We start from the raw sequence: 13,059 nt of genomic DNA, 5'->3' as shown, positions 1-13,059 counted from the left end.
TCTTCCATGTAGGCAGTCTCATCGTTGTTACTGATGGGGCCAATCACAGTGGTGTCATTTGCAAACTTTATGATTGAGTTGGATCCATAAGTAAAGAGTAAAGGAATGGGCTCAGCACACAGCCCTGTGGTACGCCGGTGTTAAGTGTGATGGTGGTGGAGCAGGTGTGGCCTGACCTAACATGCTGAGGCCTGTTTGTCAGAAAGTCCATAATCCAGTTGCAGAGGGAGGTGTTAATGTCCAAGTCTCCAAATTTTGTGGTCATCTTGGAGGGAATGACGGTGTTAAATGCTGAACTGAAGTCAACAAACAACATCCTAACATACGTGTTGTTATTGTCCAAGTGTATGAGTGCAGAAGAGCAGCACTGTGCAAACTGCATCCCCTGTGCTCCTATTTTTACGGTAGGCAAATTGATGTGGGTCCAGTGTGAGTAGGAGGCAGTCTTTGAGGTGTGCTAAGACCAGTTGCTCAAAACACTTCATAATGATGGGTGTGAGTGCTACGGGGTGATAGTCATTCAGGCACATTGGGGAGGAGTGTTTCAGTACTGGCACAATGGATGTGGATGTTAAAACATGTTGGCACAGTTGCTAGGGTGAGGGAAAGGTTGAAAATGTCTGTGAAGACCCCTGCAAGATGTTCTGCACATGCCCTAGGCACTTGTACAGAAATGCCATCCGGTCCAGCAGCCTTGCGTGCGTTGATCCGGCTCAATGCACTATGGACATCTGTGGAGGTGAGTTTGAGAGGTTGGTGGTTTGTTGAGTGTGTGATTTTGGTGGCCGTCTCCTTGCAGTCGCTGTTGAAGCGAGCATAGAAGTCATTTAGCTCGTTAAGGAAGGAGATGTCAGTGACCGTTGGAGTGGAGTTGCTTGACTTGTAGTCACTGATGATCTGGATGTCCTGCCACATGCATCGAGGGTAAGAGTTGGAAAAGCTACCTTCAGCTTGTAGCAGTACTTGGCCTTTTTGATGCTCATTTTCATAGCCCTGGATTTACTGTAAGCCTGTGCGTCATCTGACCTGAAGGCAGTGTTGTGGGCTTTCAGCAGAAGTCGCACCTCCTTGTTCATCCATGGCTTCTGATTAGGGTATGTTGTTATCTGTTTTTCTTTTGTAACACTGTCAATGGTGATGTAATTCAGTACAGAGGAGGTATAGATGTTGATGTCCATGTGAGAGCCACAGGCAGCCTGAGAAGCAAATAATACTGCAAAATTGCAAAAACTAGAGAGACGCTGAGCCTTGCGATGTGTACACTCCGCCATCTTGGTCTAGTATCCAGAGGGGTAGACAAGAGTGGGAATCCAATGAAACTAGGAGAGTGATAAGCGCAAAACAAAAGTCCAATGCTTATAAAGCATGTCTGATGATTGTGCTGTGTGTGAGATTTTTCTCAGGTGCATGGTGTGATTTTTATCAGGTGAACTTGTGATTGGTGCAATGGATCATTGGAAATGTAGTCCAGGGTGTACTGTGTAGTGTGAAAGTCTGTGTGGTGAATTAACGGCAGTTCAAAGACCGGATCGTGACAAATGTGCATTTAATGCATGAGTCTGGAGCATTCTGACAAATTTAGTTTAACCTAATTGGAGTAAAGTAAGTTCTCATAATCCAGTGGGGCAGCTGTGGCCTAATGTTAGAGACTTGGACTTGTAACCCAAAGGTCGCAGGTTTGAGTCTTGGCAGGAGTTGTAGGTGAGAGGGAGTGAATGAACAGCACTCTATTCCACCCTCAATACTCATGGCTGAAGTGCCCTTGAGCAAGGCACTGAACCCCCGGCTGCTGGATATAGCCACCCACTGCTTGGGGGTGTGTTCACTTCTCACTGCTGTGTGTGTGCACTTGGATGGGTTAATGCAGAGCACCAATTCCGAGTCTGAGTAACCATACTTGGCGAATGTCACTACTTTGACTTTTCACTTTTATTAATTTAAGGAAGTGTTCATTTTTAAATCTTTTCTCCAGGAGATCAGTTTGGATTCTTTGGAGTATGACTCAAATAATTTATTGAACATCGATATTAAGCCTTAAGATTGGGATGACTTTGATAGTAAAATTTCAAGAGGAGGTTTTGTAAGATTTGCACCTTGGTGAGAAGAAACATAGCTCCTAAATTGAAGAAATGTAAAGAATTTTTATTTTATTTTATTTTTTTATTTTTTATTTTTTTTGGTGGGTGGGGGGGGGGGTTGACATTAAATTGCTTCCTATATAAATGACATTAAATTGTTTCCTATATAAAAATCCTCAAATTTTAGATTTTTTATCATACCATAGATTAAATCCATAGTCTGATCTAACAGGTTTAAAGCTCTCAATGCCCCATATTGGGGTAAAACATGATAAAGTATTTGTCTGACCTAAATAATTATGCACATCACACCAGACTTTAATAGTATTAATGAGATTAGGATTAAGAGATACAACATCTTTGTTTTTTCTGAGAATTTTGAAATCTGTCAAATAAAGATAAAGATTAAAGGGTAGTTTTGACTTTATAAAGAAAGATTCAATGTCCAACCAAGATGGACGGGGTTCAGGAAAAAACAGTATAAAGTAGACCTCAAGTGCCCTGCCCAATAATACCACTGTAGATTAGGAAATTGGAGACCACCCCTATTGTATGGTGAGTATAAAAGTGACAGTCAAACTCGAGCTCATTTATTATTCCAGATAAAATCAGTGTATAGTTTCTGAAGTGACGTAAAAAGGAGGGTGGAGGGCAAAGGGGAATATTTAATATTAATAAATAGTAAATAATATGGAGGCGTGATCTGAAATTACTATTGTATCATAAAGGCAATCAGCCTAATATATGACAATTATTGGTGAAATTAGAAAATTATAAATTCTGGAATAAGACTGGAGTGTTCTAGAAAAGCAAGAGTACTAAAAAAAACTTAGGATGTAACTGTCTCCATATTTTGAATAGGTTTAAGTCCTTTATAAATATGAACTAAGCAATCGTTAGATTTAATCACCATTGGCAGCGTGATTTATTGTAATGCTTTTTTTCCCTCAGTCAGAACAAAAGTGGCAGACATGTTGGCCTCAATTTCATTTTGGAAAATTGGGGAGAATTCCCACTTTAGGTGGCTCTTATAGGTGGGATTTTTTTTTTATTTGATGGGGGAGTTAGGGTATTTTTTTAGACATATATTAAACTACTTAGAAACAACACATGACTCAAGGGGGAAAAGGAAGTGAAAGTGTAATTGAGCAGTTGTGTGTTCTGTGTCTCTGTATTCATGCCGTGAAATGGCCAAATTTTCTCAGGAGGAGCTCTCATGTACAGTGTGTCTGGATCTCCTGAAGGATCCAGTGACCATCCAGTGTGGACACAGTTACTGTAAGAGCTGTATTACAGACCGCTGGGATCAGGAAGATCAGATGAGAGTCTACAGCTGTCCTCAGTGCAGAGAGACCTTCAGTCCAAGACCTGCTTTAGCTAGAAACACTCTGCTGGCTGAACTGGTGGAGAAACTGAACAAGTGGAAACGTCCTGCTGACTGTGACGCTGGAGCTGGAGATGTTCAGTGTGACGTCTGTACTGGAAGAAAATACAAAGCCGTCAAGTCCTGTCTGATGTGTCAGGAATCTTACTGTCAAACTCATTTTGACCGTCATGAGGAATTTTATTCACGTAAGCCACACAAAGTGATTGAAACCACTGGACGACTGCAGGAGATGATCTGCCAGAAACATGAGAAACATCTGGAAATGTACTGTATTACTGACCAACAATGCATTTGTGAGCTGTGTACAAAATATGAGCATAAAAAACACAAAACTGTATCAGCTGTAGCACAGAGGACAGAGAAACAGGTATTTAATACTAGCACTTACACTTGTAGTGTAAAACTTTAATGTTTAAAGCTTTAATGTTAATTTTCATTCATGTATGATGATGATGATTGATTATAACTTCTGGAGTTTGAACCTACAGCCATTGGTTATCAGTTTCACTTTTACTGGATTTTTCTGTTCACATAATGATTTAGTGCCAGCAGTTTTATGCAAGATTTACTATATCCGTTTATCATGCAGAAGCAGCTGAAGGAGACACAGAAGAAGTTCCAGCAGAGAGAGAAAGATCTTCAGCAGCTGAGAGAGACTCTGGAGTCTCATAAGGTGAGTTTGGAGAAGGAGATAAGCTTGTCTCAGTCTCAGTTCAGTTTCACTGAAGCTGAATCACTGTGTGTCCTAACAGCGCTCTGCACAGACAGCAGTGGAGGACCGTGAGAGGATCTTTACTGAGCTCATCTGCTCCAATGAGAGACGCTGCTCTGAGCTGGTACAGCACCTCATTCCTGATATCAGAGATAAGGAAAAGACTGCAGTGAGTCGAGCTGAAGGACGACTGAAGCAGATGGAGCAGGAGATCAATGATCTGAGGAGAAGAGACGCTGAGCTGGAGCAGCTTTCACACACACATCAAATCCAGTTCCTGCAGGTAACACAGATCTAGAAGAACAGGATCATAGTGGACTTGAGCAGATCCCGCTGTGACAGAGACTCACAGAGAAACATTTCATGAGTGTCTTGTTATATATTCATCATTCAGACTCTCATCTGATCATCTTCATTTGAAAGAGACGCCACTTACAAATGGCTTTCAGCTATGAAAATCTCTTAGGAATAATTTATCCGAGGTCTTTCTTCTGGAAGAAATATTTAACTGTCAACAATCACAAGCACTTCCAACAGTTCAAAGCTTCACTTACCTTTCAATTAAAAAAAATAAATAAAAATGGATCTGGTGATTTTCAAAGTATATATCTTCAAAACTGTATATTAGCAATCAGTCCAACAAGGATTTCAGACAAAAATTTAAGGTGTCAAAATTATTTGTTTTTAGCTGAAACTATATTCCGTGGTGATTGATATTGTTATGGGCGGTGTTACAACAGAATAGGGGATAGAGGTCTGCATGTGCCTTAAACTGAATCCCGAACCTGGCCAATACCCATATTTGTCTTACTCGACCCGACCCAAGTGACACGGTTAAATTTAGAGGCCGAACCCATAATTTTTTTTTCACAACGAATAGCCCTGTTTAAAAAATGCTGTAATTCAGGATTGCATGCAATGGTCAGTAAACAAATACATGTAAAGGAACAGAATCATTAAGACTCTGCTAGTTCACAGGGCAAAAGAAAAAAACACTTAACCAGTTATGAAAGTTTATGAACACCAGGTGCAGCGGTCACATAAATTCTGCCGAGTTTTTGAATGGTTGTATATGACAAGATGATTAGCCTTCTTCTATCGTGCAATTTACGTTTTTTGTTTTCATCAGTTATGGCTCTTTAGCATTCGGCCTGCTTTAAATCAGACAGAGATGCAGTGCAGTAAGATCGCATTTATTTTAATTAATTAATTAATTATATCATTTATTTAAATTAGCTAGGGGGGGGGGGGGGCTGAAAGTTGCCTGTGTGAGAACCTGATATTGTTATATTTACACATCTCTCTCTACAAGCAATGCTTAGTTACTTCAAAAAAAGTAATTTTACCCCCTAATTGCACATAAATATAACATTGTGAGCCAGTAGCCTGTTGAAGCTATTTTACTAATAAAATTTTCTGTGTTGTGTTGTCATTGTCTATGTAGGCAGCGTAGCCTATTGCACATAGTTTTAGTTTAGCTATAAACCCAAGTCCGACCCAAGCCCGAAGCAATTCATTAAACATTAACCCTGAACCCAACCCAAAGCTTGAAAGTATTTTGGGACTCTTCGGACTCGGGTTAGTTAGCAGACCTCTAATAGGGGATCCAAGTGCAAGCTTTATTAAAGAGCGTAGTTGAAACAGGCATGGTAAAACAACAGCAAACAACCTAGGGCAAGACAAAAGAGTAATCCAAATAACAGGCACTGGTCAGAGCAGGCAGCAAACAATCACAAAAAGAAGGAACCCAACAACAAAAACACAAAGGCAAGGAAACAAGGAAATGCTTAGAAATGTCTCTTAACAGCTAAACAAGACTCAGCAATGTGTGAGTGTGAGAGTACAACTTAAAGGGGTCATAGGATGCTTTTTAAAAGATCATTATTTTGTTTAAATGGTGTAACAGAATGTTGACATACTTTAATGTTCAAAAAACATTATTTTTCAAATACTGTACATTATTGTAGGTCCTCTATGCCCCACCTCTCTCAAACGCATCGTTTCTACAAAGTCCATCGTTCCAATAAGCACAGTCTGTCCTGATTGGCCAACTGACCCAGTGCATCATGATTGGCCGATCACCACAAGCACTCATTGGAAATAACGACCCTTTCCATAATCGCGAGCTTCTTCTTTTAAAATAAATGTAAAGACAGTTAATAATGTCCTTAGTATTACCATCAGTTCATGCCTGAAAGCGGAACAGAGTTGCCTGACATACACATGTGTGACCGTCTCTCTCTCTCTCTCTCTCTCTCTCTCTGTCTCTCTCTCTCACACACACACACACACACACACATGCAACATGCAAAACTCTGGATTTGAACAATCAATAGAAAATACTTAAACTATTAACGTACTTACAGTAGCTGATCCAGAAGTGGCAGATTTCATAGCAAAGTCAGAAGTACATCCTCTCCAAGGTTCATGAAACGGTTGTCCATAAAAAGTAATCTTAATGATTCCTAAATGAATCTATCTTTGAAAGGCCAAATGAAGTGCTTTTGCTTTTGCCTAGACATACACAGCATCTCCCTGATATGGCTGCTTCAACACTAACTGCGGTTATTGAAACCCTGCCTTCTTTCTTTGTGTGAACATTTGGGCAGCATTTCACAGATATTTCCACATTGTGATGTAGATATGTGGGGGTGTGTTTATTCAAGGCATTTCGGGGGGCATGGCAGAGTCTTGACTTTGATAAAGAATATCTATTTGGATTTGAGACTTTAGTCTTTGCAACTTTACAGATCTTCATTATGCACCAAGAGCTTGTAACACTCCAAAGATAAAGGAAAAAATTAAATCACATCATATGACCCCTTTAAATAGTCATCCTAATGGGAAACAGTTGTGTCCATAATCAGTTCCTAGGCTGGGGTTTCTGGGAAATGGATTCCAGTGTACAAAGGTGAAGGTAAGGGATGGAGTGCCCCCTGGAGGAGCTCATGATCAATCCAGCCGAAGATTGCGACAAAGCACCCCCCTCCCCCATAAAAAAAAGCTTCCAGATGCTCCCCAAAGGGTCACAGAAGTCTGGGAGGAAGGCAGAGTGGAGGTGGATTGGACGAGGTATGGAGGGCCAGTTCCCTGTGCTGGTTAAGGACCTGGAGACTGAGGCAGAGCCAGTGGAGCAAGGATCCAGGATAGATCCAGCAGAGTAGGAAGCCAGGGCAGAGTGCAGATGGAGGCAAACTAACTTGATTACTGAGTACTGGAGGGGACTGCCCTCATAAGCCCTGGGCCAAAGGTGTCAGGACTTTTTGGCCGACAACCTCTTAGCCTTAAGGATGGTCCGCAGATCCAGCTTAGGCTTGGAGGCCACAGACCCAGAGTGCTACTTAGACGGTGGTCCCGAGACAGGGAAGTATGTAAGGCACTGATTTTGTGTCTCCCTGTATAAGAAACTGGTACTTGCAGAAGCTGCCCCTGCCCAGCAGCCTCCCGAACTAGAGAGTGACTATGGAGGAACCGCTGGAATGCTGCCGCCTGTTTGTGAGCCGAACTAGCCTGAGGACACAAGTGAGGCATCCATGAGGCAGACCATATATTTATCCATAATTTCTGAAAGGGTCAGCCACAAATGTCTCTCTGCAGCCACCATCGCATCCGATGGCGAGCCGGGAGACTCTCAAGAGCCTCTCTGCTCTGCTCCGAGGCAGACAACACACAAACTGTGTGTATCCCCATCTGTAATGTAACGCAGGGAGGAACAAACGTCTTAAAACTCTACCTGCCCTCAACCTTAAGCTTTTGCTTGGTCTTTTGAGGTGCTTTTGACATGTTGAGAGGGACAAACAACAATAAATAAGACTCACAAACGAATATGGTACAGACTCACACAGAGTGCTTGCTGAAAGACAGAAGGCTAAGTGCCAGCTTGGCCGCACATGCTTTTAAGCTTCCTGGTCTCTGACTTCACCCACCTATAAAGTCTCGCCCATCCATTGGTCTGATTACACGCATGATTCAGAGCCGGTCACACTAAAGGCATTCCCAAAGTGCTCTCTGATGCAGCTTGAGTTCCTGAAGAGAAATCTGATGTTCTTGCAGGTTATTGGGTAAAGTGTGGAGCTGATGAGTTTGATTTCTGTTTTCTGTAGAGTTTCCAGTCTCTCTCAGCACTTCCTGAATCTACAGACCTAAATGAAGATCCCTTCAGTTCTTTTGTCTCTTCTGATGGTCTGAGAGAATCTGTCTGTCAGCTGAGAGACAAACTGGAGGATTTCTGCAAAGAGGAGCTCAAGAAGATCTCAGACAGAGGTAAAGTCCTGGGGTCTCATTTATAAAATTTTTACGTAGGCACAAAAGCTAGATTTTGCATACACCCAAAAGTTTTCATATTTATAAAACCATGCGCATGCCAGAACCTGCGCAAAAATCTTTTTATGAATTCTATTCAGGGGAAGATTGTGTGTACGTGCATCTCCACCTCATCTCCTCCCCAAAATTACCAAATATGGTACAGGGCCTAGTTTTAGAATAAATATATGAAATATCCATATAAACAAAATGGTTTCAAATAGTTCTCAGATATTTTAGATTACCTCATTCTTTAACACTGGCCAAATATAATTTAAATTATTTCAAATTAAATGTATGCAGTTTTGCTAATAATTTTTCATAATGTTGTAGAGATGACTTTAAACGACATTAACACTTCCGTCCATCAGTCTCCACCATAATATCACAGTAAGTGTGCATCATCGATCATTGTTCTCGCTAATATATTTCTCATAACATGTGATCTGTAGTTTAGTTTAAAGATTAATTATTGTGCACCTATAGCACTCCTAGCTGTCATTAAAAAAATAACATGTCACAAGAAAATTATGTTTATTGTTGATGAAATTATGTAATTTTAGAGAGTGTTAATCTTCTTTAATGCGAGTGGAATATTTAATATAAATGTGTTTTAAGGACATGAAAACAGAGTTTAAATTCGTTGTTTACTTCAATAATTTTCTCCCTCCATGAAAAAGAGGTCGTACGCATGGTTTAAAATGTCTGTACGGTGTGTCCTTATTTACTCCAAGTTTATTTTTATAAATCACGATATGTGCGTGGAAAATTGCATACGCATGTTTCTATGCCCATTTTGTGCGTTCGCAGTTTATAAATTAGACCCCTGGAGATTCATCTGCTCTGAGAAATGAACCCATCATCATCTCATATCACGGAGAACATCATATTAGAAATGTCTTAGGAATGGATGATGGATCATGAGAATCACACTGTTCATGTCTTTTGATTTCCACAGTCACATTCACCAACATTGTTCCCAGAACCAGGAACGACTTCCTACAATGTAAGTCAGTAAGAAAACAATCAGAAAAACTCACTGAGTGTGTTCATGTTATTCCTGTAAAATGAGAAAGAAGAGTTTTATAATTGATGTAAATTATGATTTGCACAGAATATCTGGTAATCTATACTGAGAACATGAAGTGTTCAACTACATGAAAAGATCAAACATATTCATAATTCCTGATTCTGATGTGTTTTTATCTCCATCAGATTCCCATCAGTTCACTCTCGATCCGAACACAGCATATAGACGCTTCCATCTGTCTAAGAACAACAGAGTGATTACTGTCACTAACACAGTCCAGCCGTATCCTGATCATCCAGACAGATTTGATTATTGGTATCAGGTGTTGTGTAGAGAGAGTGTGTGTGGACGCTGTTACTGGGAGACTGAGTGGAGTGGGAATAATGGTGTGTATATATCAGTGATATATAAAAGCATCAGCAGGAAGGGTAAGAGTAATGAATGTTTGTTTGGATGTAATGATCAGTCCTGGAATTTGGACTGCTTACCTTCAAGTTACTCATTCACACACAATAACATAGTGACTGATCTCCCTATACAGCCCATCAGCAGTAAAATAGGAGTGTTTGTGGATCACAGTGCAGGAACTCTGTCCTTCTACAGCGTCTCTGACACAATGAGTCTCATCCACACAGTCCAGACCACATTCACTCAGCCGCTCTATCCTGGGTTTGGTGTTTATAAAGGATCATCAGTGAAACTGATGTGTTGATGAATCAGATTAGACGTGATATTTTAGTCATAATGCTTTGAGCTGCGTGATAAATCAGTAACAGTGAAATGTTACAGAGTCTATTCTTTTCTCTTCAAGACATTAATACTGCAGCTGAACTTCAGTGAAATAACATGAATCAAAATAAATGTGTATATCAAATTCTCAAATAGACAGAAAGATCGGTGTGTGTGTGTGAGTCCTACTGAGTGGCAATGTGTTTCTATGCTTTTTTTTTTGTTGATTGAAATAATTCATTTAGTTTTTAATGTAGAGTCAAATACGTTATTTTTATTATTGCTATCAAAATTAGCATTCAAATCAAATGATCACACTCAATAAATAATTTTTTTTTATTATTAAGCTCGTGTTTCTCCAACACTTTTCAGTGTTTTGTGTTCTTCTGTCTTCTGGTGTCATGAGCCACTGATTTTATTGTTATTCTTTGTTATATGTGTGTGTGTGTGTTCAGTAGTTGCCTTACAGTAACTAGGGGTGTAATGATTCACTTGTTTTACCGATGCATCGATTACAAACCCTGGAGATGCATGTGCATCAATCTTGAAAAATCCATTTTGGACAGTAATCAGTTTAAAATTCTAAGAATCGAATGAATCGCTATTTCTATAGCGATTCAATGCTTTCAAAAAATATACACATTAAATTACTACAAGCATGAATTAATGGAGATCTTGAACAGTGTTTGTGCCTCAGATCTCTCCTTCATGCACTCCACTGTATAAAATCTGTGACTGTCACAGGATTGTGCTCACGCTCTGTTCATCTAACTGACACATGAGCAGCTGATGTTTGATCTCACAGTTCCATTGAATGATAAGTGTGTTTAATGTATCCAATGTTGTTGTACCGAGTGTAAGAAGGAAAATGTAACGATAGATCACAGGAGACGAGAGATCCAAGAGCAGTGTGTTTAATGGGTAATCCAAAAATCAGTATCCAAACAGACAGGAGGTTATAACCATGAAATCAGTCCAGAAACAAAACAAACAGGAAACTAGAAACTAGAGAACACAAGGGAATGCGAGAAAACCAGGTGACGGAAAATAAGGACTCCATCAAAACAGAAAGAGAAAGACTGGTATTTATAGACAGGATAACGAAGGAAGTGGAGACAGCTGAGTGCAATAACAGGTGTGCAATTAACTGTGATGAAGGGACAAAGCTATGTGGAAAATGTAGTGCCTGTGGTGAAGTGCCTATGGGGAAGTGAGACCAGCAGTGGACACACAGGGAAACACAGAACAGACACAGTGATATTACCCCCTCCTCTACGGAGCAGCTACCAGATGCACCATTGAACACAAAACAAACCAAGGAACACAGAGACCAGGAGGGAGGTGGACTGGTGGAGGATAAGGGGGAGGGACGGAGGGCCAGGTCCATAGCGGGAAACATAGACAGGAAGTGAAAAAACAAAACAACAACAACCACAAGGAGACCAGGAGGGAGGAGGACCGGTGGAGGACCGGCGGAGGACCAGGGGGAGGGACGGAGGGCCAGGTTCATAGAGGGCAACAGAGACCAGAAGTGCAAAAAACAAAAACAAAACAACAACAAGGAGACCAGGAGGGAGGTGGACCGACGGAGGACCAGGGGGAGGGACGGAGGGCCAGGTTCACAGAGGGAAACAGAGACAGGAAGTGAAAAAACAAAACAACAACAACCACAAGGAGACCAGGAGGGAGGAGGACCAGGGGGAGGGACGGAGGGCCAGGTTCACAGAGGGAAACAGAGACAGGAAGTGAAAAAAAAACAACAACAACCACAAGGAGACCAGGAGGGAGGAGGACCGGCGGAGGACCAGGGGTAGGGACGGAGGGCCAGGTTCATAGAGGGCAACAGAGACCGGAAGTGCAAAAAAACTAAAACAAAAACAACAACAAGGAGACCAGGAGGGAGGTGGACCGGCGGAGGACCAGGGGGAGGGACAGTGGGCCAGGTCCTTAGAGGGAAACAAAAAAAACAAAACAACAACAAAACACAAGATCAGGAGGGAACAGAAAGTTCAGGGGCCCAGGGCCGAGCCAAAAGGGCAGGTATCCAGGGTGGATCAGGTGGAACTGCGGTCGAGACAGAAGCCCACCAGGGCGGCGCAGAAGACCACCACAGCCGTGCGGTCGAGACAGAAGCCCATCAGAGCGGCGCAGAAGACCACCACAGCCATGCGGTCGAGACAGAATCCCACCAGCGCGGCGCAGAAGACCACCACAGCCGTGCGGTCGAGACAGAAGCCCACCAGGGTGGCGCAGAAGACCACCACCACCGTGTGGTCGAGACAGAAGCCCACCAGGGTGGCGCAGAAGACCACCACAGCCATGCGGTCGAGACAGGAGCCCACCAGGGCGGCGCCAAAGACCACCACAGTGGGAACGATGGCACAGGAGAGCAAGTCTGGTTAGGTAAGTCTGAAATAGAGAACATGAACAGGTTAAGGGTGGCCTCCGTGGCCCTGAGGAGATGGTAGATGGTATCCATGGCCATGACAGGGCAGGCGGTGAGTTCCTGGATGGCCTCCGTGGCCACAACAGGATAAGTCGAGCGCTCAGGGAGTTCAGCTGAGATGTGACGAGGCTCTGGAAGTTCCGCAGAAACGTGGAGAGGCTCTGGCAGTTCAGCAGAGACATGGAGAGGCTCTGGTAGTTCCGCAGAGAGGCTCTGGTAGTTCAGCAGAGACGTGGAGAAGCTCTGGTAGTTCAGCAGAGACATGGAGAGGCTCTGGTAGTTCAGCAGAGACGTGGAGAGACTCAAGTAGTTCAACAGAGACATGGAGAGACTCTGGTAGTTCAACAGAGACGTGAAGAGACTCTGGTAGATCCG

The 13,059-nt window shown here is 42.2% G+C and overlaps 2 protein-coding genes across 2 annotated transcripts in view; both read left to right on the top strand.

Annotated features, from left to right (window-relative positions):
- LOC132124468 (nuclease EXOG, mitochondrial-like) overlaps positions 1–13,059 on the top strand; it is a 344,294-nt gene that overhangs the window by 254,771 nt on the left and 76,464 nt on the right. The gene's annotated exons all lie outside the window — the stretch shown is intronic.
- LOC132124458 (tripartite motif-containing protein 16-like) lies at positions 3,243–10,377 on the top strand. Its single transcript, XM_059535465.1, has 6 exons — positions 3,243–3,832; positions 4,055–4,138; positions 4,218–4,460; positions 8,281–8,440; positions 9,438–9,485; positions 9,695–10,377. Exons 1-6 carry the CDS (start codon positions 3,266–3,268, stop codon positions 10,219–10,221), a joined length of 1,629 nt encoding a protein of 542 aa, XP_059391448.1. The 5' UTR covers positions 3,243–3,265; the 3' UTR covers positions 10,222–10,377.

Source organism: Carassius carassius, chromosome 42, assembly GCF_963082965.1.
Source record: "Carassius carassius chromosome 42, fCarCar2.1, whole genome shotgun sequence".
Classification (NCBI taxonomy): Eukaryota; Metazoa; Chordata; class Actinopteri; order Cypriniformes; family Cyprinidae; genus Carassius; species Carassius carassius.
This window is presented reverse-complemented; position numbering and strand designations above follow the sequence as displayed.

What these genes read in the sequence shown, in the direction of transcription:
- LOC132124458 (XM_059535465.1), top strand. Translation starts at nt 3,266, where the DNA reads ATGGCCAAATTTTCTCAGGAGGAGCTCTCATGTACAGTGTGTCTGGAT. An exon ending in CACAGAGGACAGAGAAACAG is followed by an intron (nt 3,833 to 4,054) that starts GTATTTAATACT and finishes TTTATCATGCAG; the next exon opens with AAGCAGCTGAAGGAGACACA. An exon ending in ATCAAATCCAGTTCCTGCAG is followed by an intron (nt 4,461 to 8,280) that starts GTAACACAGATC and finishes TGTTTTCTGTAG; the next exon opens with AGTTTCCAGTCTCTCTCAGC.